Source organism: Lissotriton vulgaris, chromosome 10 (genome assembly GCF_964263255.1).
Source record: "Lissotriton vulgaris chromosome 10, aLisVul1.2, whole genome shotgun sequence".
Taxonomy (NCBI): domain Eukaryota; kingdom Metazoa; phylum Chordata; class Amphibia; order Caudata; family Salamandridae; genus Lissotriton; species Lissotriton vulgaris.
In genome coordinates this window covers 847,591,005-847,611,824 of record NC_141698.1, presented here as the reverse complement: position 1 = coordinate 847,611,824, position 20,820 = coordinate 847,591,005, and the positions used below count along the sequence as shown (strand labels likewise).

Genomic DNA, 20,820 nt, shown 5'->3' with positions numbered 1-20,820 from the left:
CCCGGAACTGGTATAGCCCATCTGGTGTGGAGAATGCGGACCTCTCCTTTGCCCCATCAGTCAAGGCGATCTGCCAGTACCCAGACGTTAGATCAAACATACTAAGGTACCGGGCATCCCCCAACCGATCGATGAGCTCATCAGCTCTGGGGATGGGGTGCGCGTCAGTCTTCGTGACCGAATTGAGTCCTCGGTAATCCACGCAGAACCGGAGTTCTGGTGAAGCACCAGGCGCTGCAGCCTTCGGGACCAAGACCACTGGGCTGGCCCAAGGACTGCTAGAGGACTCAACCACCCCTAACGCAAACATTTTGGAGACCTCCTCCTTAATGTAAGCTCGGACCTTGTCAGTCACCCTCTAAGCCTTGTGCTTCACAGGAGGGCTGTCTCCGGTGTCAACGTCATGGACACACCAATGAGTGACACCCGGAACCAAAGAAAACAGATCCGGGAATTGTCCCAACAGGTGGCGACAATCCTGTTTCTGCTCAAGGGTCAGTGTGTCAGAGAGGACCACACCATCCACTGACCCGTCTTGCTCTTTAGCACACAGGAGGTCAGGAAGAGGCTCACTCTCCTCCTCCATTCCAGCATCTGTAGCTAGGAGCATGCCCACTTCGGACCTCTCTAAGTGGGGCTTCAAACGGTTGACATGCAGGACCCGCAAGGGGTTCCTGGGAGATTTCAAGTCCACCAAGTAGGTGACATCGCTCTTCTTCTCCACAACCTTAAACGGTCCAGTCCACCTGTCCTTGAGCGCACAAGGTTCCACAGGGGACATGACCCACACTTCCTGACCAGGCTGAAGCTCTACCAGAGTGGCATTCCGGTCATACCAACGCTTCATCTCCTCCTGGCTGGCCTCCAGATTTGCCTGAGCAAGTTCTCTGAAGCGCCGAGTCTGGTTCCAAAAGGCCAGCATGTAGCTGTATACATCCTGGGGAGGTTTCCTGGGAGATTGCTCCCAGCCTTCCTTGACCAGACTCAAAGGCCCTCTTACCGGGTGACCGTACAAAAGCTCAAAGGGGCTGAACCCACTTTTGCGGCACCTCTCGGTAAGCAAACAACAGGCATGGCAAGAGGACGTCCCATTTCCGCCTCATTGGTTCTTCAAGACCCATGATCATGCCTTTAAGGGTCCGGTTGAATCTCTCAACCAGTCCATTTCCTTGAGGGTGGTAAGGAGTGGTGAACTTGTAGGTTACCCCACACTCCTTCCACAGAGACTTCATATAGTTCGAAATGAAGTTGGTGCCCCGGTCTGACACCACCTCTCTGGGGAACCCCATCCGGGAGAAAACACCCATCAGTGCCCGTCCCACCACGGGGGCCGTCACTGTTCGGAGAGGGATGGCTTCCGGGTACCGTGTGGCATGGTCCACCAAGACCAGGATGAACCTGTTGCCCAGGGCTGTCTTGGGGTCCAGGGGCCCAACAATGTCAATACCCACCCGGTCAAAGGGGGTACTGACCACTGGAAAAGGTTGGAGGGGAGCCTTCTGCTTCCTCCCGCTTTTCCCACTTGCCTGGCAAGTGCGACAAGTCTTGCAATGGATGTCTACATCCCTACGCATCTGAGGCCAATAAAAATGGGTGACAAGCCTGTCATAGGTCTTGTCCTGCCCCAGATGTCCAGCTAACGGAACGTCATGAGCCAAACCCAGTAGGAAGGCTCTGAAGCGCTGGGGTACCACCAGCACACGGGCTGACCCAGGCTCAGCAGCCTTAGGCTCGCTATACAGGAGGTCGTTCTCCCAGTACACAAAATGTGACCCTGACTGATCACCTGAGGATTGGGCGGAGGCCTGCTGCCTCATGCCCACAAGAGAAGGGCACACTTTCTGTTCCGCACAGAATTCCTCCCTGGAGGAACCACCATCCTGCTGCCAGTGGGTCAGCTCGGGCAGGTCTCCCAGTTCAGCAATTTGTTCCCCTGTGGGCTCCAGGGCATCCCCCTCAGGGTCTACCTCCTCCTGCACCACGGGAACTACGGGGGCCGGTTTCCCGCACCTCCTGCCTCTTCTCTTCACAGCTGGGTCCTGGGCCGTACTTTCAGGCTCCGGGACCCCATCAACACCCTTACTCGCTGTCATCGAACGAGTGGTTGCACACACCCACTCTGGCACACCCAACATTTTCAAGTGCGCCTCTCTCTCCACCTTAGCCCAAGGGGAGTCTTCTAAATCATTGCCCAGGAGACAATCGACAGGCATGGCGGGCCTCACAGCAACCTGAAGAGTACCTGAAACTCCCCCCCATTCAAAGGAAACCTGAGCCACCTCACACTCTTTCTGGGAGTTGTCGGCAGCTATCACGGGGTAGAATGCGTGGGGAACCACCTGCTCTCTGGACACCAAGTGACACTTGACAGCTGTCACACTCGCTCCGGTGTCTCTCAGAGCTTCCACTCTATGGCCATTAATGGTCACTCACTGCCTATATTTACTAGTGTTACTAGGCAGAGGGGGTGGAGGGACCATTTGCATGTCTCCTAGCGAGACCAGGGACATCTCTGCGGGACCCCTCCCACCATGGACAACCATCTCCTCCCCTCCCAGGGCTACACTCGCCAACTGACGGGGGGTGCACGCGGCGGTGCATTCGAATCCTTTTTGGGACACTGGGGGTCATAAAACCGGTGTCCCACCTGCCCACAACCGTAGCAGGTTAGGGGGCCCCTATGAACAGGTTTACCCGTCGGGGCCCCTGGCTTCTTCTCAGGGGGAGGCTGGGAACCTTTCCCTTGGTTCCCTTGGGGATTACTTTGGGGCCCTTTCTGAGACTCCTTCTGTTTACCCTTGTCCCCCCCACTCTTCTGCTGGGGACCCTGCCCACCTTTGGCTTAGTCTCCCACTGGACCCTTGTGGACCCTGGTACTGACCCAGCGGTCCGCCTAGTTTTCTAGGGTTAGATATCTTGCTATCAATCAGGTGCAGGCGCAGCTTTGGAAAACAGTTATTAGACAAATGCTCCCAAGCAAACAAATCATAAAGAGCTTCATAACTTTCCACTTTGCTGCCCTTTACTCAACCATCCATGGCTCTGCAAAAATAAGACACATATTCAACCCACGTCGTACCAGGCAACTTCTTACATTCTCTAAAAGCTTGTCTGTACTTCTCGGGGGTTAGGCCATACCGCAACATTAAAGCATCTTTCATATGAGCATACGACATCCTATCCGCAACAGGCATGTCTAACAGGGTATCTCTCCCCTCATTCACAAAGCGACCCCACAACCCCGCTCCCTAATTCTTCTCAGGGACCTGGTGGGCCAACAATGCTAACTCATACGCTTTAAACCACTGACCGATATCTTCGTTTCTGTGATAATCCTTTATCACATCTTTGGGAAAGTAAAACTTACTTTCTGCAGGCCCAGATGGAATGCTGCCACCAGAGGGATTCAATTCTAACTTCTTAGCCTGGATGTCCAACTCCCTCAACTTGGTATCACGCTCCAAAGCTAACTTCTCTCTTTCAAAATCTAACCTTTTGGTCTCCAAATCAGCTTCTCTTCTACCTCTTGCATTTTCTAACTCCAACTGCCCATTTATCTTTAGCCTTGCCATTTCCAAGTTGTATGTTCGCTCCTTCGCCCTTTCTTCTCGTTCTTCAGGGGAAAGACCTTTGGAGGAAACACTGCTTCCGGGAGAGGACTCAGGCCCATTCGCTGGCGCCTCCTCATCCCCTTCCACTGGCGGTACCACCACCGGATCAGTGGGATCTCTGGACTCCAACCAGGCCTCCAGAGCTTTGAGATATTCCTCCTTCAACGAGAGGCCCTTGGTGGGAACTTTAAACTGCTTGCAGAAGGATTTTAGTTTCTTCAAGCCGTAGTCGTTTATCTTCGCTCTGTCGAATTCCTCCACAACAACAACAACAGGGGTAGTGACTCCGGTGTCACTCATGGTCAAAACTGGCAGTGTTCAAAAAATCAAGCTTCAGAAAAGCGGAGAACCAAAAATAGGATCCTTCCAAATTAGATTGTGACTGCGTTATGGTCTGCTTTCACTATGTAGCGCACACTAATCACTGCACATGGGTCATAAATGCAAGGTCCAAATCCTCACCGCTGCATCCAATGTTAGAACCGGCTGTCTCTAGTTGGCAGAGGTATACACTTCTGACAAATAGGGACACACCTTTTCTAGTCAGGGCAAGGGGATCACACCCTTCGATAACCCCTGCTCACCCCCTTGGTAGCTTGGCAGAGCAGAACAGGCTTATCTCAGAGGCTGTGTGTTAAGCAATTATGACCACATACAGTAATAAAGTGAATACACTACAAATGGACACGACACAGTAGTATTATAAAAATAAGTATTTTTATATAAGGCTTAGCACAAGACCAAATAACGACAAAAATGTACACAATCGTAATAAATACTCTGGGAAGGGGAGCGGGATAATTCAAAGGTAGGTTCTTCTTTAGCACAAAAGTCTTTAGTATCAAAGCAAATCTTCTTCTTGGCAATACAGTTCTTAGCAACAGGGTAACCCACACGGGGGCTACACGACGTCGAGGCAAAGTTAATCCAAAGGTTCGGCGTCGACCGCGAGGAGCGCTACGTCGAGCCCGGAGTCACACGGACCCCCAACAACACAGTACCTTTAGGAAAATGAAGCACACGATGATCAGCGGCGTCGAGCAATCTGGCGTCGCGTCTTCGGTGTCGATCAGGCCTCAGCAGGCGGCGTCGATGATGCGGTTGCACAGAGTGAGCAGCGCTCACGGCGTCGAGAGGGCACACAGTTGATGCGATCAGCAGCGGTGCAGACACGAGGTCCTCTGGAGCTAGAGCCGTACTCCCACTCACTGGCGTTGCTGCTGGCGTCGGTCGGGCCCGGCGGCCGGTCGTCGAGGAAGCGGGACACTGGGGCCGTTACCCACTGCGTCGAGCTGGATTCGGCGACGTCCGTCGGCGTCGAGATTGCTGGTTCTTTCAGAGGTGCTGGACTCACGGTTCCAGCAAATAGCACTTTAAGCAGATGAAGTCCTTTAGCCCTGTGACTTCAGCAGGAGACTAGCACTCTTCCAGTCCTTGGAGATTTTCTTAGCAAGCGTGAGAGTACACACACAGTTCCTCTCTCCTGGTTCCTTGGCAAAAATAAAGAAGCACTGCAGGATTCCCCCCAGCAAACAGCACACTGGCAGAAGGGGTAGGCAAGTCCTCAGATCAGCAGGCCTCTTGTCCTTGGTTACAGGGTTCCTTGTCAGAAGTGATCTAAATTCTTGGTTCAGGGGTCCTTCTCTTATACCCCTTTTCGGCTTTGATCCCTTTGTCCATGCAGGGGAATTTCCCAACATCCTGGGTCTGTTGTGGGTGGAGCCAGGCAGAAGCACCTGGCCTATTCATTGCGCAGGGCTGGGTCCTCAGACCCCCAGCAGGAGGTGGAGCCAGCATTGATACTGGCAGGAGCAGAGATATCGGCCTCCTGGCAGGAGGTGGGGCTAGGATCGTCCCTGGCAGGCACAGAGCCATCAGCCGCTTGGCAGGAAGTGGAGCCAGCATTGTATCAGGCAGGGCAGGCTATCAACAACTACTCTCCCCCTACTCTCAACGCAAATGTCCCACTCATCCCACACTGACTCATCCAGACCTGTGGAGCCACCCAGCTCCTGTCACACACACGCAAGACCAGCAGAAACCCGAAATGGTTAGACAAGAAAATAGACACTTTCTAAAAGTGCTATTTTCGAACCCAGAGTCCAAAAACCATCCACACCAACGGATGCGTAACTAAACCCCGAGTTCAGGGATACCAAACTCGACATTGCACCATGCTCCCCGAGCCAGCTAGGATCATAGCATTAATAATCCCGGCGGCCCATTCTAACCAATGGAGAGCAGGCTACCTCGCAATAGTGAAGAACGAAGATGGCTGTAGTTCACTATTAGGACATGCCAACTTGGTCAGGCGTGTCCTACCTTACACTTACAATGCACCCTGCCCGTGGGCCTACCATAGGGGTGACTAACATGAAGTCAAGGGAAGGTTGGGGGCTTGGTAAGTAGGTATACTTGCGCAGCCGGCGTGACAGTACCAGACTGTACGTGGGTCTTGCAATGACCGACCCGTAGACATTCTTTTACGAGGCCGCTCCTGTGGGTGGCACAACACGTGCTGCAAGCCCACGAGCGGCATTTGTATTTACAAGCCATGGCACTCCTGGTGCACTAGACTAGGGACTGACAGTAAACCAAATAAGCCAAACATGGATACAATAGATACATCAATTTATCATAGGGAGCACTTGCGCTGTGGCACTGATCAGCAGTGACACCGCGCCCAAAGCATATACCAGCAAAACATCGTAAAACAGTGGAGGCAAAACAGAAAAAATGGAGGAGAGACTCAAGCCAATGATGTCAGGTCTAACAGTCAGTCTCTGTCAGTCAGTCTCTCTCTCTGTCAGTCAGTCACTCTCTCAGTCAGCCAGTCTCTCTCTCTCTCAGTCAGTTACTCAGCCAGCCAGTCTCTCGGTCAGTCAGTATTCAGTCTCTGAGTCAGCCAGTCAGTCTCTACTCTCTCCCCTCTCTCTCTCCTTTCTCTATCTCAACTCTGTCCACTCTATCTCCACTACCCCTCTCTCCACTCTCTTTCCACTGTCTCTCTCTTCACTTTCTCTCCCTCTCCATTGTCTCCCTCCACTCTCTCCACTCTCTCTCCATGCTCTCTCCCTTCTCTCTCTCTCCACTCTCTCTCCACTGTCTTCCTCCACTCTCTCTCCACTCTCTATCCACTCTCTCTCTCCACTCTCTCTCTCCACTCTCTCTCCACTCTCTCTCTCTCTCTCTCTCCTCTCTCTCTCCATTCCCTCTCTCTGTCTCTCTCTCTACTCTCTCTCCACTGTCTCCCTCCTCTCTCTCTACCCTCTCCCCCTTCTCTCTCTCTCCACTCTCTCCCCCTTCTCTCTCTCTCCACTCTCTCTCTCTCCACTCTCTCTCTCTCCACTCTCTCTCGCTCACTCTCGCCACTCTCTCTCGCTCACTCTCTCCACTGTCTCTCCACGCTCTCTCCACTCTCTCTCCACTCTCTCTCTCTCTACTCTCTCTCCACTCTCCACTCTCTCCACTCTCCACTCTCTCCACTCTCTCCACTCTCCACTCTCTCCACTCTCCACTCTCTCCACTCTCTCTCTCTCCACTCTGTCTCTCTCCAATCTGTCTCTCTCCAATCTGTCTCTCTCTCTCTCCACTCTCTCTCCACTCTCTCTTCACTCTCTCTCTCCACTCTCTCTCTCTCTACTCTCTCTCCACTCTCTCTCTCTCCACTCTCTCCACTGTCTCTCTCTCTCCGCTCTCTCCACTCTCTCTCTCCACTCTCTCCACTATCTCCCTCCACTCTCCCTCCACTGTCTCCCTCCACTCTCTCTACTCTCTCTCCACTGTCTCTCTCTCCACTCTCTCTCTACTCTCTCTCTCTCTCTTCACTCTCTCTGCTCTCTCTCCACTGTCTCTCTCCACTCTCTCTCCACTGTCTCTCTCCACTCTCTCTCCACTGTCTCCCCAGCTGCAACATTTTATTTTATTACATCTAGATTTATTATAAATATCCTAAATGAATTTACATTTATATTTCAATATTTTCATTTTGTTTTCAAATTAAAAATAAGCTTTAATAATTTCCCTATACTTCCTCATACCGAGATATCCACTACAGTGGTGGAAATCACTACCTACGAGTGAAAAGTTACTAGTAGTTATTTTAGACTCATAAATCATATTGAAGGAAAGTCCACTAGTGGGTGGAAACATGTAAGTTTACACTTAGGTGCAAATCTACAGTAGGAAATGCTGGACGGCAAAAAGGTTTAGATTTACACCTAGGTGCAGGGGTTTACAGGAGTAAATGCAGGGCTCGAGTCGGGGTACCACGCGTGTGGGCGGCGTCCCCCCACTTATTTTACCGGGATCTCCATAACTGGAGCAAATGGAGCCACACATTCACTCTTTGGCCTCTCTGGGGCGAGATCGGAGCTCATTCAGAACGCTGCTCATGCGCTGGCTTCTCTGATGCAATCACATCTAAGGGGTGAGCGAGCGGAGGCAATGAGTCTGATGGTGCAAGCCACCTTTCCTGACGTCACTTCCTGTCGCGACGACAGCACCCCCTAACCCCCAACCCCCCCCCACTTCTTTTTTTCGGACTTGTGCCCTGAGTAAATGTACATGTGTAAACTTACCTTTGCGAAGAGGCCCCAATGAACACAGCTGCGTGTCTAATTGTCTTAATTGCTCCAACTGCTTCATCGAACCCTACTTAATGGAGATAATTGCTTTGGCTTTTGTGTAGTGAGAAGTTTATGGAATGAAGTAGGCATCTTAAGCTATAGCGCTTTGACTGTACCTTTTCAAATGCATTCTGGGCACGGAGTTAAGGGGATTTCATGTGAAAAAGATAAGCTGCAAGACAGTGAACAAATATTAGTGCTGGCCAAGGAGTCTAAACCTTTCCATCAACTACCTGAGGGGGACTGACGTACACATGAGGGCAGTGCACGGAGCTGGCACTGCTGGGCATTGGTGCACAGTGTGATATAGGTGGCATCACTGTAAAGGAACTGGCACTGGGCAGGAGTGTAGCAAACCTGGGCAGTGTGAGCGGCTGGCACTGGTGGCAGACTGAGCGGCAGGCACTGGTGGCAGAGTGAGAGGCTGGGACTGGTGGCAGAGTGAGAGGCTGGCACTGGTGGCAGAGTGAGCGGCTGGCACTGGTGGCAAAGTGAGCGGCAGGCACTGGTGGCAGAGTGAGCGGCTGGCACTGGTGGCAGAGTGAGAGGCTGGCACTGGTGACAGAGTGAGCGTCAGGCACTGGTGGCAGTATGAGAGGCTGGCAGTGATGGCAGAGTAAGAGGCTGGCCCTGGTGGCAGGGTGAGCGGCTGGCACTGGTGGCAGAGTGAGAGGCTGGCACTGGTGGCACAGTGAGCGGCAGGCACTGGTGGGAGTGTGAGAGGCTGGCACTGGTGCAGAGTGAGTAGCTGGCACTGGTGGCAGTGTGAGAGGCTGGCACTGGTGGCAGAGTGAGAGGCTGGCACCGGTGCAGAGTGAGCAGCTGGCACTGGTGGCAGACTGAGCGGCAGGCACTGGTGGCAGTGTGAGAGGCTGGCACTGGTGACAGACTGAGCGGCAGGCACTGGTGACAGACTGAGCGGCAGGCACTGGTGGCAGAGTGAGAGGCTGGCACTGGTGGCAGAGTAAGAGGCTGGCACTGGTGGGAAGTGGGAGGGGCTGACACTGGTGGCAGTATGAGAGGCTGGCACTTGTGGCTGAGTGAGAGGCTGGCACTGGTGGCAGAGTGAGCGGCAGGCACTGGTGGCAGAGTGAGCGGCAGGAACTGGTGGCAGAGTGAGCGGCAGGAACTAGTGGCAGTGTGAGATGCTGGCACTGGTGACAGTGAGAGGCTGGCACTGTTGACAGAGTGAGCGGCAGGCACTGGTGGCAGTGTGAGAGGCTGGCACTGGTGGCAGAGCGAGCGGCTGGCACTGGTGGCAGAGTGAGCGGCAGGCACTGGTGGCAGAGTGAGCGGCAGGAACTAGTGGCAGTGTGAGATGCTGGCACTGGTGACAGTGAGAGGCTGGCACTGTTGACAGAGTGAGCGGCAGGCACTGGTGGCAGTGTGAGAGGCTGGCACTGGTGGTAGAGTGAGCGGCTGGCACTGGTGGCAGAGTGAGCGGCAGGCACTGGTGGCAGAGTGAGAGGCTGGCACTGGTGGCAGAGTGAACAGCAGGCACTGGTGACAGAGTGAGCGGCAGGCACTGGTGGCAGAGTGAGAGGCTGGCACTGGTGGCAGAGTGAGAGGCTGGCACTGGGGGCAGAGTGAGCGGCAGGCACTTGTGGCAGAGTGAGAGGCTGGCACGGGTGGCAGAGTGAGAGGCTGGCACTGGGGGCAGAGTGAGAGGCTGGCACTGGGGGCAGAGTGAGAGGCTGGCACTGGTGGCAGAGTGAGAGGCTGGCACTTGTGGGAGATCGGAGTAGTTGATACTTCTCAGAGGAGCAGAGCCCTGTGGGGAATGCTGTCTCTGGGGCCCTCACTCCCACCCTTGTTCTGGGCCTGCCTCCGGCTCTGACTGAAGAAACAATGTAAGTTGAAACATTGTTTCTCTTCAGTCAGAGGGAGGGGGCGAGGGGCTCAGAGCAGGCTGCAGACAGCCTGCACCTGCTTCAGAGGGAGAGAGGCTTGCTTCAGCGCAAGCCTCTCTCACAGCTTCACCGAATAGCTGAGGGGGGCCCGGGCCTCCTTCATTTACTGAAGCCTGGGGGCCCCCCCGCACTGCGGGGCCTGCGGGGGCGTTTGTTACGCCTCTGGGTACCGCCAGTAAGCGCCACAGGCATGCGTGGTGTGATCAAGACAGCTTTGCTGTCGAAATGCGTAGCCTTTGAAAAATAAACTCTGGTTTGTTCTGAGTGCGAGTGCTTCTATAAAGAAGTGTGCTGTGGGATATATATATACATTGAGTTCCTTTGTTGTCTGGCATTAGCAGTCTGAGGGGACCCGAGGAGGCGCTTTGGATCCTGATTGCATGGGAAGGATTCACGCCATCCAAGCTTGCTACAGACATTGGAATCATTTGCCTTGCGCCCCATACCGCCGAACCAGACGCATGGACTGTTGCATGTTGGGAGTTTGAGTCCGCTACTTGCTCTGGATTGCAACAGGTGAGCAGGATCTGCTTGGGGAGGAGATTAGTGTCGCCAACGCCATATCATACGCAGCAGAGCAGTTGGATGCATTGCAAGACTCTTTTGGGTGCAGGGCGCTGAAGAAGGCATTTTAGATGCCGAAATGCATTCGCTGTTACCTACCTGTACAGCCTGAGAAATAAAGTGCTTCCGAAGTAACCCCCTCTGGCCTCCGCTGTTTCTCTTCGTGGGAAGGAGTTGTTTCATGTATTTTCTGCACCATGCCAGAATGCGCAGTACGGATGGCCCTGCTTTCAAAGTGACCCGGACATTACTGGCATTGTACTGCTTTGCAGCGCTATAGATACTCGAGGAATCAGGAGTTCCGGTGTCCGCCACAGCAATTGGAAGACGCGTGCGGTGTGAGGTATTTTACCTCCGTTAGGGTACTGTGAGCCTCATGGCGGCCCCCGCACATTGAGTTCCTTTGTTGTCTGGCATTAGCAGTCTGAGGGGACCCGAGGAGGCGCTTTGGATCCTGATTGCATGGGAAGGAGACACGCCATCCAAGCCTGCTACAGACATTGGAATCATTTGCCTTGCCCCCCCATACCGCCGACCCAGATGCATGGACTGTTGCATGTTAGGAGTTTAAGTCCGCTACTTGCTCTGGATTGCAAACAGGTGAGCAGGATCTGCTTGGGGAGGAGCTTAGTGTCGCCAACGCCATATCATAGGCAGCAGAGCAGTTGAATGCATTGCAAGACTCTTTTGGGTGCAGGGCGCTGAAGAAGGCATTTTAGATGCTGAAATGCATTTGCCGTTACCTACCTGTACAGCCTGAGAAATAAAGTGCTTCCGAAGTAACCCCCTCTGTGATCAAGGGAGGGATCTCCCGAAACGCCTTATGGCGGCACTGGCTGAATAAAGAATGCACTTAAAATACCGGGTCCACGCTCGTCTGTTCGTGTGGAATTTGAAGCGATGGCGTGTTGGGAGTGATATATATAGATATAGATATAGATATAGATATAGATAGATAGATAGATATAAATATATGGATATATATGGATGATATATACATATTCACTGAAAAAAACACAGATTTCAGGGACGTTATAGTTTGTTGGACATTTCACTCGTACAAAACCATAGAAACATAGAAATACCCCCGTTATAGTTACTTCAGCTAACTATAACTTGCGCGCCCGCAATGCACTGATGTCATCAGTGATGTCATTTGAGATGTCATCAGTGATGTCACTGACCATGCCATGAGTAATATAATATGTGACATCATCAGCAGTGCATTGCAGGCGCACGAGTTATAGTTAGCTGAACTAACTATAACAGGGGAATATCTATGGTTTTGTACGAGTGAAATGTCCAACTAACTTTAACGCCCCTGAAACCTATGGTCTCAACAAGGTATTTTACTGTAACAAAATGTGAAAAAAGAAAAAATCTATTGATCCAAGGTAGAAGATATCGATATTGAGAGACAATGTAAAACTCAAACGGAAGTATATTCTCATATGGAAACAATGTATATTGGCATCATACACTCCACATAGACACAGTAAGTCTGGCAAGTATTTGAGTAACATACAGGAATGCACGAGCACTTTGATCACTTTTAACACACTTGTTTTTTTACACTAATAGAGCACTAATACATAGGGGGTGATCAACAACAAACTAGACAACATAAATAAAATAGCCACCCTGACTGAAGGAACACAACAACAGTCACAGTTTATGAAGAAAAATTATGTATTAATTCATAATGATTGATAACGAACATTCTTTACATACCTTGGGTACATGTACAAACATACAGACCATGAATGATTACATGATATGACTGTCAAATGTTTTTATGTAATTAATTACAATTATATTTACTTGCCTAGTATCCCTGGTTTTAGCTGGTTTTAGCTGTGGTGGAACCCCATTTGAACCCTTTATGTATGGGTAGTATGTCCTTTATGTCTAGTACAATGATGATACCACGTGTAAAGTTTTTCAATGCACTGTCACTTTAAAAACAAGAAAAAAGCTTACCTCCGTGTCATGTGATCAAGGCTCACCCGAGCCGAAACGCGGCAGGACCGCAGCACGCAATAAAATACTTTTAATGCACAAATCCAGTGGTCCCTCTCCGTCTGTGCAACGAAGCCAGGAGTGACGGAGTTTTTGCTTATATATATATCCCGCTCCCCACACAAAGTAGATTGGACCAGCACTCTCATTATTGAAATCTTGTTATAGATTTATTAGCTAAAAAATCAAGGACAAATGTGTTTTGCCAATCCTTCCTTTGTCAATGTCGGCGGGCGCCGTTGTCATGGCAATTTTTAACACATGATTCAACCTTGACAATGAAACCAGACGAAACAAATTAATGCATTTCATCATAAGCATATCATGCATCATTGGAATTCCTAAATTAATCAATTTATATTCATTCTCTATATACAATATATACACACAGCACAGTTATTATATACAGTCTCGTCACTGATCATGTTGACCTATTGCTCACATCTATATGGGGTACACCCGTTAAAAGTACATAAAATGTATTTTAAATACAACAACACTTGAAAGCCGGAGTTTATTTAATGCATCTTTAATCTATATATACTACCTTCCTTTATGCTTCTATATACCTTCCATGTACTTATAGATCTATATATTTATTACTTTTCTTCTAATTCAGCTTAATCAATGCACTACCCTTTTTCTCACCATATACTGCTCTCAATATATCCTCTACCTCAACTCTCTCACTCATCTCAAACATCTTTCTACTACTCTTCCCAATGCCCTACCCTACTCTATTTCTCATCCTACACCTCTATCAATATCCTCACCATACCACTACTATGATCCCAAAGTAACCTTTTCTAGACTCTTCCCTACTCTACCCCTCCTTGCATCTTCTCATACCTCTTTTATTATTCCAATCCCCCAAAACAAGCCTTTCTAAACCTTTCCCTCTGACTCTTCCCCCTCCAGCTCACTTTTACTCATCCTAAGCCTCCTCCGACTACTGAGTTCCCCCAAAAAAAGATTTTTAAATCTTTTCTTCTTCCATCCTTCCACTATCCTTCTCAATAATCCAAATTACTGACTAACATATCCATCACTCAAATTACTTTCATATTTCACTATACTAATTCACCACTAATACTTTATGGGTTACGGAGTAGCGTGCTACTTGAAGTAAAAGCGGTTTCAACACCCTATCAGGAGTAGCAGGCGCTACATATGACATTCAACTGGTTTTCACCATCGACTCCTCTGATGAATCTATCACTACCTTTCAAAACACCCTCTGTTTCATCAGCGATTGGATGGGCTCAAACCATCTGAAGCTCAACCCCGACAAGACCGAGCTGGTTCTTGTCGGGGGACCCTCCAATCCCTGGCACTCTTCCTTCTGGCCTGCCAGCCTTGGCAGCCCCCCCTGCCCCGTCAACTCAGCCAAAAGCCTGGGAGTAGTCATAAGCAGCGACCTCTCTATGACGCCCCAGATAAGCGCCGTAGTTTCCTCAAGCCACTTCCAACTCAGGAAAATACGCAAAATCTCTCGCCTACTTACCACCGATGCCCTTATTCTGGCCCTGCTTGCGTTAGTCATGTCTAGGCTTGACTACGCAAATGCATTATACGTAGGCATTCCTGCTTATCAACTTAGGAGACTCCAGTTGATCCAAAATCAGGCTGCTCGCCTGATTTACCACCAACCCAGAGATCAACATGTTCGCCCCCTCTTAAAAAGTCTCCATTGGCTCCCGGTATCTGCCCGCTGCAAATTCAAGCTTGGCTGCATCATTTCCAAATCTCTTACAGGTCACAGCCCCCTTTTCATTTCCTCCTTGCTTCACCCGTATGTCCCCCTTCGAACCCTTCGGTCATCTCAGATGGCCCTGTTATCAGTTCCTAGATTCAAGAGGAAGAAACACGGTGGCCTCAGGTTTTCATTTTTAGCCCCGTCGTTTTGGAATTCCTTACCCCTATCTCTTAGGTTGTCCTCTCCTTACTCCAGGTTCAGATCCTCCCTTAAAACGTTCCTCTTCACTGAGGCTTATAATTAGCTGTTATTTTCTGTCTTTCCTCCCTGCTCCCTCTGTATAGCGCCAAGGATCCTAATGGTGTTAGTTGTGCTCAAAAAGTTCATTTAACATAACATAACATAACATACATAAATGCAAACCTTTTTCCCTCTTCTATCTCTCCACTAGCCTTCCAAATCCAAATATTTGACTAACATATCCACCACTCAAATTACTTTCTATTTTCACTGTACTAAGTCATTACTAATCCTTTAGGGGTCCCGGAGTAGCATGCTACTTGCCGGAAAAGTGATTCAACACCTCATCAGGGGTAGAAAGCACTATATAACTGCAATTACAATACCACACAGTGCAACAAGAGGCCCAGTAATTTGTGAAGCTGCCCTATACAAACAACTCCTACCTTAACCTAAAACCTTTTCCTGGGAATGTAATAAAACATGGGACAAACTGATTTTGCTTCAAACATAGCTTCATCTTTCACATTGGAAAAATGAAGGAAATGTATTGTGTAAATATAGTAGAAATTATTTTAGCTCAGCTCTCCTGGTGCAAAACCAATTCCCCTTTGCCCTGTTTCTCTCCCTTTTTTCAGTACAAGGTTTCTGTAATATGACTACGATATTTTTGTATTTCTGAAAGGCGCTGTTTATAACTGCAGGAAAAAAACACTATTAAGCAGTGAATATTAATAAAAGATACATAAAATACTTAATGTCTAACACAATTCTTTTAAATATGTAATGATATCACTTTAGAAACCCCATGACGATGTAACTCCTGATTTCAATTCGACAGGTAAATAAATGGGTTTAACTGCTTGAATCGGGATTTTAAGTAATGCAGGAAAACACGTTCAACAGGAGAAATGTGTTGGGGAGACACTCGTAAAAAATAGTGAAAACATAGTGGAATCAGTGCAGAACCAGCGATTCACAAATACTATTACCCATTTCCCTGGAACTAACCCTTAATAGCACGACTGTCCAGGAAGTACAGCTATCACAGCAATCTGCATTTATGGTGCAGGATTAGCGTTGTGTTAAAACACATGGCTCATAATGGTTTCTCCATGATTTGTTTTTGTTGCAAATTTTGATTTTCAATATTTAGATCTGTTGAAGAATTCCACTTTTTATAGCTTACAGAGGTGATAATAAATGAAGTTGTTCACGGAGCGGATGGAACCGATATCAAGTGTGGAGTGATTGGAGAAATTGGTTGCTCCTGGCCAATTACAGAGAGCGAAAAGAAGGTTCTTCATGCAACTGCCCATGCGCAGATTCAGCTTGGCTGTCCAGTGATTGTTCATCCAGGACGGGACAGTGAAGCACCCTTCCAGATTATCCAGATTCTCCAAGAAGCTGGCGCTGATATCTCCAAAACAGTAATGTCTCATCTTGACAGGTAAACCTTATTTTCCTTGTGCATAATCTTAATACTGTGTCTGAATGGAAACAGTGTCAGTAACCTGCAAAGAAACTCATCTCAGGCCTTTTTCTCATTCCTGGTGTAGAGTTGGTGAGGCATATTGGATTGGTCCGTTATCTATTAGTTGCATTCTGTGTAACTGGTTATGCCACTTTAATAGTAGAAGTTAGTGTAACAACTCTGTATTAGAAGGTTATTTGCTTTTGCAAAGGCATTACATCTTTGGCAATATTCTGTGATTCCAGGAAATCCTAAACAGAACATGTAAGTTCTTAGGTTTGGTATTAATATTGCTTAAGGGCCACTCAGACCAAACCTATGAATATGAGGAAGCAGGGTAACACAGCATCCATTGCCACAAGAGAACTAAGTAATCTTGCAATGTTTTTGTCATGTGGGTATTAGACTGCAGGACGAGTATTTATCCACAGAAGGGTCTTGCTCTCAACCCAGCCTTACTTTTTTCTCTTTTTTACCGCAAGCACAACTCCTCCAACGACCATTACTGCACTTTAACTATATTACAATAGTAAACCATGCAATTACAACACCACCCTTATAATTGTATCACTGCAGCCCTACAACTAAAACACACCTGCACCAACATTAAAACAACTCTGTTGCAACAACAACACATCCACACAATAATAATGTACCTACAAAACTGAAACTACAGTAACAAGCTGCAGGAAATTGGGTTACTGGTTGGGTGGTGGAACACCCTACTTAAGCAACAACCACAGTTTCTATCAGGGTGAAACACAAGCAAACCCCATATTAACCTGTGCTTACCCCTTGGCTAGCTTGGCACAAAAGCAGTCAGGCTCTATTTAGAGGCAATGTGTACAGTATTTATGCAGCACTTCAAACACTACTAAAATGAAAACACAGGCAAGAAAAATCCTGCACCTGCTTAGAAAAATAGAGCAAAATGTAATAAATTATTTGAGATCAAGTATACAAAAAACTTATCAGTAGGACCGGGAATACAGGAACCAGGTTAGTCCAGCTGAAAGAGTTACCTTTAAAAGTTCAGTGCAATGAGTCCCATTCATGGAGTGGGGAGAGCGTCATGGATGGTCGTTAATGCTGCACGAATAGCAGGCCGGGAGTCGCAGATGGTCTTCGCTGTGCTGCGAAGATCCTATCTGGTGTCGTGGAAAGTTGTTGTTGGAGCATCATGCTGGTGGTCACCGCAATCTGTTCCTGCTGTAGCGCAAAGTGCAGATCTTGCGTTGCGGGGTGTCGCTTGCAGTTGTTTTGGTGCAAAGACTCGGGTTCACCAGAGCCTCACTTTGGTAGGTCGCAGATTCTGAAAGACCATGCCACGAACAAGCCAGTTCATGATCGTGAAGAGCCGAAAAACTCAGGATTTCTCGTTTTTCTGGAGGAGAGAGCACAACTGATGTCACAATTCAGGACCTGATGGTCACCTCTTGGGAGTCAGGATCTCACTCCAGCGGCGTCCAGCAGAGCTCAAGCAGGTCCAGATGCAGGTTCAGACAGACATTCAGCTAGGCATTGGCAGGAAGCTTCTGGGGCTTATGTCCCTGTAGCTCAAAACAGAAGGCCAGTCAATTGACCCTTGGAATTACTTTAGCCTGGGATGAAGGGTGCAGGTTCAGTCTTCCTTTTCAAAATTATACACAATTGGTTCACTCGGGTGCACTATATTTCTTCATATATCTCATATTTTTTACAATTATTTCATTCATTGCAGGAGGAGCAAATGAAATGCAAAATTACGAAAGAGAAACAAGGTATCCAAACCGACTGTAGTTTTTCCAGATACTTTATAAATTGTATTCATTTATAAGTACTTTCGTTTTACAGGCTGTCAACTTTATAAAGTAGTGGATAAAGGGCCATATGTAGGTGGACAAATACCGGTCGGTAACGGCCGATTTCGGCCATTACCGAAGGGTATTTGTATTTCCAGATGTAGGGGGCCTGAAATTTAGCGATTCTGTATATTTACCGAATCGGAAAATTTACCATGACATCATGAAGCCAAACTGGGACAGAGCGATCCTCTGCGCCGGTTTTCTCTGATGTCCTCGGATCCTTTGGGACCGTACTTAAAAGAATTAGCAATCAATACAGCCTTTGCTGGAAGAATTTTACACGCTGGAAGGCATTCACACAAGGAAGCAATCCTCACTGGATTTTAAAGGAATAAAATAGAGAATTCCATACCTTAAGAAGCCGTATACTTCCTACATCTCACTCCATAGAATAGCCCGGCTGGGCCTACTAGGAGGCTGCCTCCCCCTATAATATGTTCCTATTTAAAGTGTAGGACAGTTTGTACCACTTTATAGAAAGTTGAGAAAAGTAAGAATTTTTGCTAGATAAACGGGTTAATGATAACTAAGACCCACCAATTTCTCAACAAATATTTTACCAGTTATTGGAGGAAGGAATGAGAAAAATGATTTGGAGCAGTGCTGTCTAACAGATGCCTAGGAGGGTATCATTCATGAAAGGTTTTCAGGTTCACATTTGACAATAGAGATGATTTTCTATTGACTTTTGAATAATTGCAGAACTCGCTCCTCGGGTCACTGGGTCGTAGGAATCAGGAGTGTAACATTCACAGACCTCAGATATTTTAGAACAGCAGTGTACACAAAGCAAACAAATTAGAAATTTGTCTCAAATGGGGAGTTAGAAAATTCTAGAGCTTGGGAGCTAACACAAGAAAGTCCAGCTCATTCCTCCAGCTTTGGACACCCAAAGCAAGACCAAATTCTCAGAACAAGCACAAAGATTTACACCTGGAATGCATAGTAAAGATGTTTTTTAAAAATGTAAGGGGTATGACCAACGATCACTCTATGAACAGGGCACAGTATTCCTCAGGAGACACTGGAGCTAAAAAAAGACATTATAATGCATGAACCAAGATTTTGCAACAGAAAATTTGCTGATATAGTAGCTAACCTAACCATATTATATTGGACTACTTGCAGTTCCTTTAACAAAACTGAAGAAAGCCCAGAATACAGAACATTACCAAAGTCTAATGTGCTGGCAATCAGTGCAGACACTTGTATGTTACACTTTGCTGGACTAAAGGGTAGACTATCCTTCAAAGTTTCCTTAGCTGACTAGTACAGCCGAATATCAATGAAATCACCTGAATATCAATCTGAAGGCAATTGTCAGTTTTGATCCATAAATTGTGTTCAGAATTAACAAGAAGTGACCAAAGACCTATTTCAATAGGCCAAAAGGATGGTTGTAGCAATTGGCCTATTCTGCTTTGTTTCTCTAGATTATTCGCCTTGTTATCGAATGATTCCTGCTGGTTTGTTTTTGTCTGAGTAATGTGAAACTGCCATTCAGTCACACAGTTCATGCGCTATGACTCTAAATACACAAGATTAAAATAAGTTACTACTATTTTTTTTATATATATATTTTTTATTATGCCAAAAGAGAATCGGACATACTATATGCAGCTTATATTTAGTCTCCATCTTAGTTTTTCATTTTCCAGTGGTGATCACCGATTTGCACGTTTTCCCTAATGCAAGAATGTGCCATGCATGCATTTATTTCTGATAGACATTGTCAGCCTGTGATCTACACATTTAGTTCAAGGGCCGCATAGCTGAGAAGACGTGCTCTGCACCTCTGTCACAGTGGGATAAGCTTGCCATATTATTGTTTAAACAGTGCTCATGATGAAGTCAGTCAAAGGTTCACTTCCCGCTAGAGTCATTATGGAACACTGCTGTGAGCTGTGACTGAGATGCAGTGGCCCTATTTCGACTTTCATCCTTAAATGGAAGATAACTGTGCAAGAGAGGTGTGCAGGTCTGCACACTTAGACTGGTGCGTTCGTTAGTGCACTAATGCCGCTTCCTGAAATATAGGTCCAGGGTATGGGGTAATGTCATTCCAACAGACCTGGCAGATGGATATCATAACATGTTCTCTTTAGCATTGGAATATTAGTGATAGGTAAGAGTAACCGAGGTAACTTTATGAACAATTCCCATGGTTGAATTGTTTGTGTTTTCCACCCTTCTAATAATGCTTATTACAATGATTCTTTGTAATAACCACAGATTATGTTTTATTTTCCAAGATTAAAGCTTTTCAATAAATGTTTGAAAATGCTTTGTTGTACCATGTCTTTGTGACACTTTGGCCATGCAAAAATGAAACACAAAAGGGTTAGATATGTTTCCACGATTTTCTTGGTAATCAGAGTGGTCATGTTCAAGGTTATTAGTAACATCAATAACTCTGAAATGGGTTTATATATGATACTGTGAGCTAGCCAAAAACCAACGTTTACTGATATATAAGAAGACTCAATCTCTATATTATGGAGTTTTGTTGTTAATTACACAGTCCTACTAACTTTGTAGGAACCATATAACAATACTTCACATCAATGTAATGATTAATCATGTACATGCATTACAGTATAAATTGTCCCCACCTGTTCTTCTTGGAAGGCTCAATATTGGATTTATCAAGCAGCAGCAAAAAGACCCAAAAAAACCATTGGATCAGTTTTTCAATCCTAAATTATGACTGCATAATCAGAATTATCCCCAATTTATGATATTTTGCATAAAGTGTCCCCATAGTTTTTATTTATGAATTGCAACTGTTCCTCTTTTAGGATATATTTTCCAAGCACATTAATTGGTTCGTTGTG

General features: G+C 47.3%; 1 protein-coding gene across 2 annotated transcripts in view; it reads left to right on the top strand.

Moving 5' to 3' along the window:
- The window catches only part of PTER (phosphotriesterase related), a 297,314-nt gene that overhangs the window by 191,511 nt on the left and 84,983 nt on the right, over positions 1-20,820 (top strand). For both annotated transcript variants that reach the window (XM_086941785.1, XM_086941786.1), the window contains exon 3: positions 15,853-16,118. In XM_086941785.1, the coding sequence (XP_086797911.1) occupies positions 15,853-16,118 (266 nt within the window). The remainder of the gene's footprint in view (positions 1-15,852; positions 16,119-20,820) is intronic.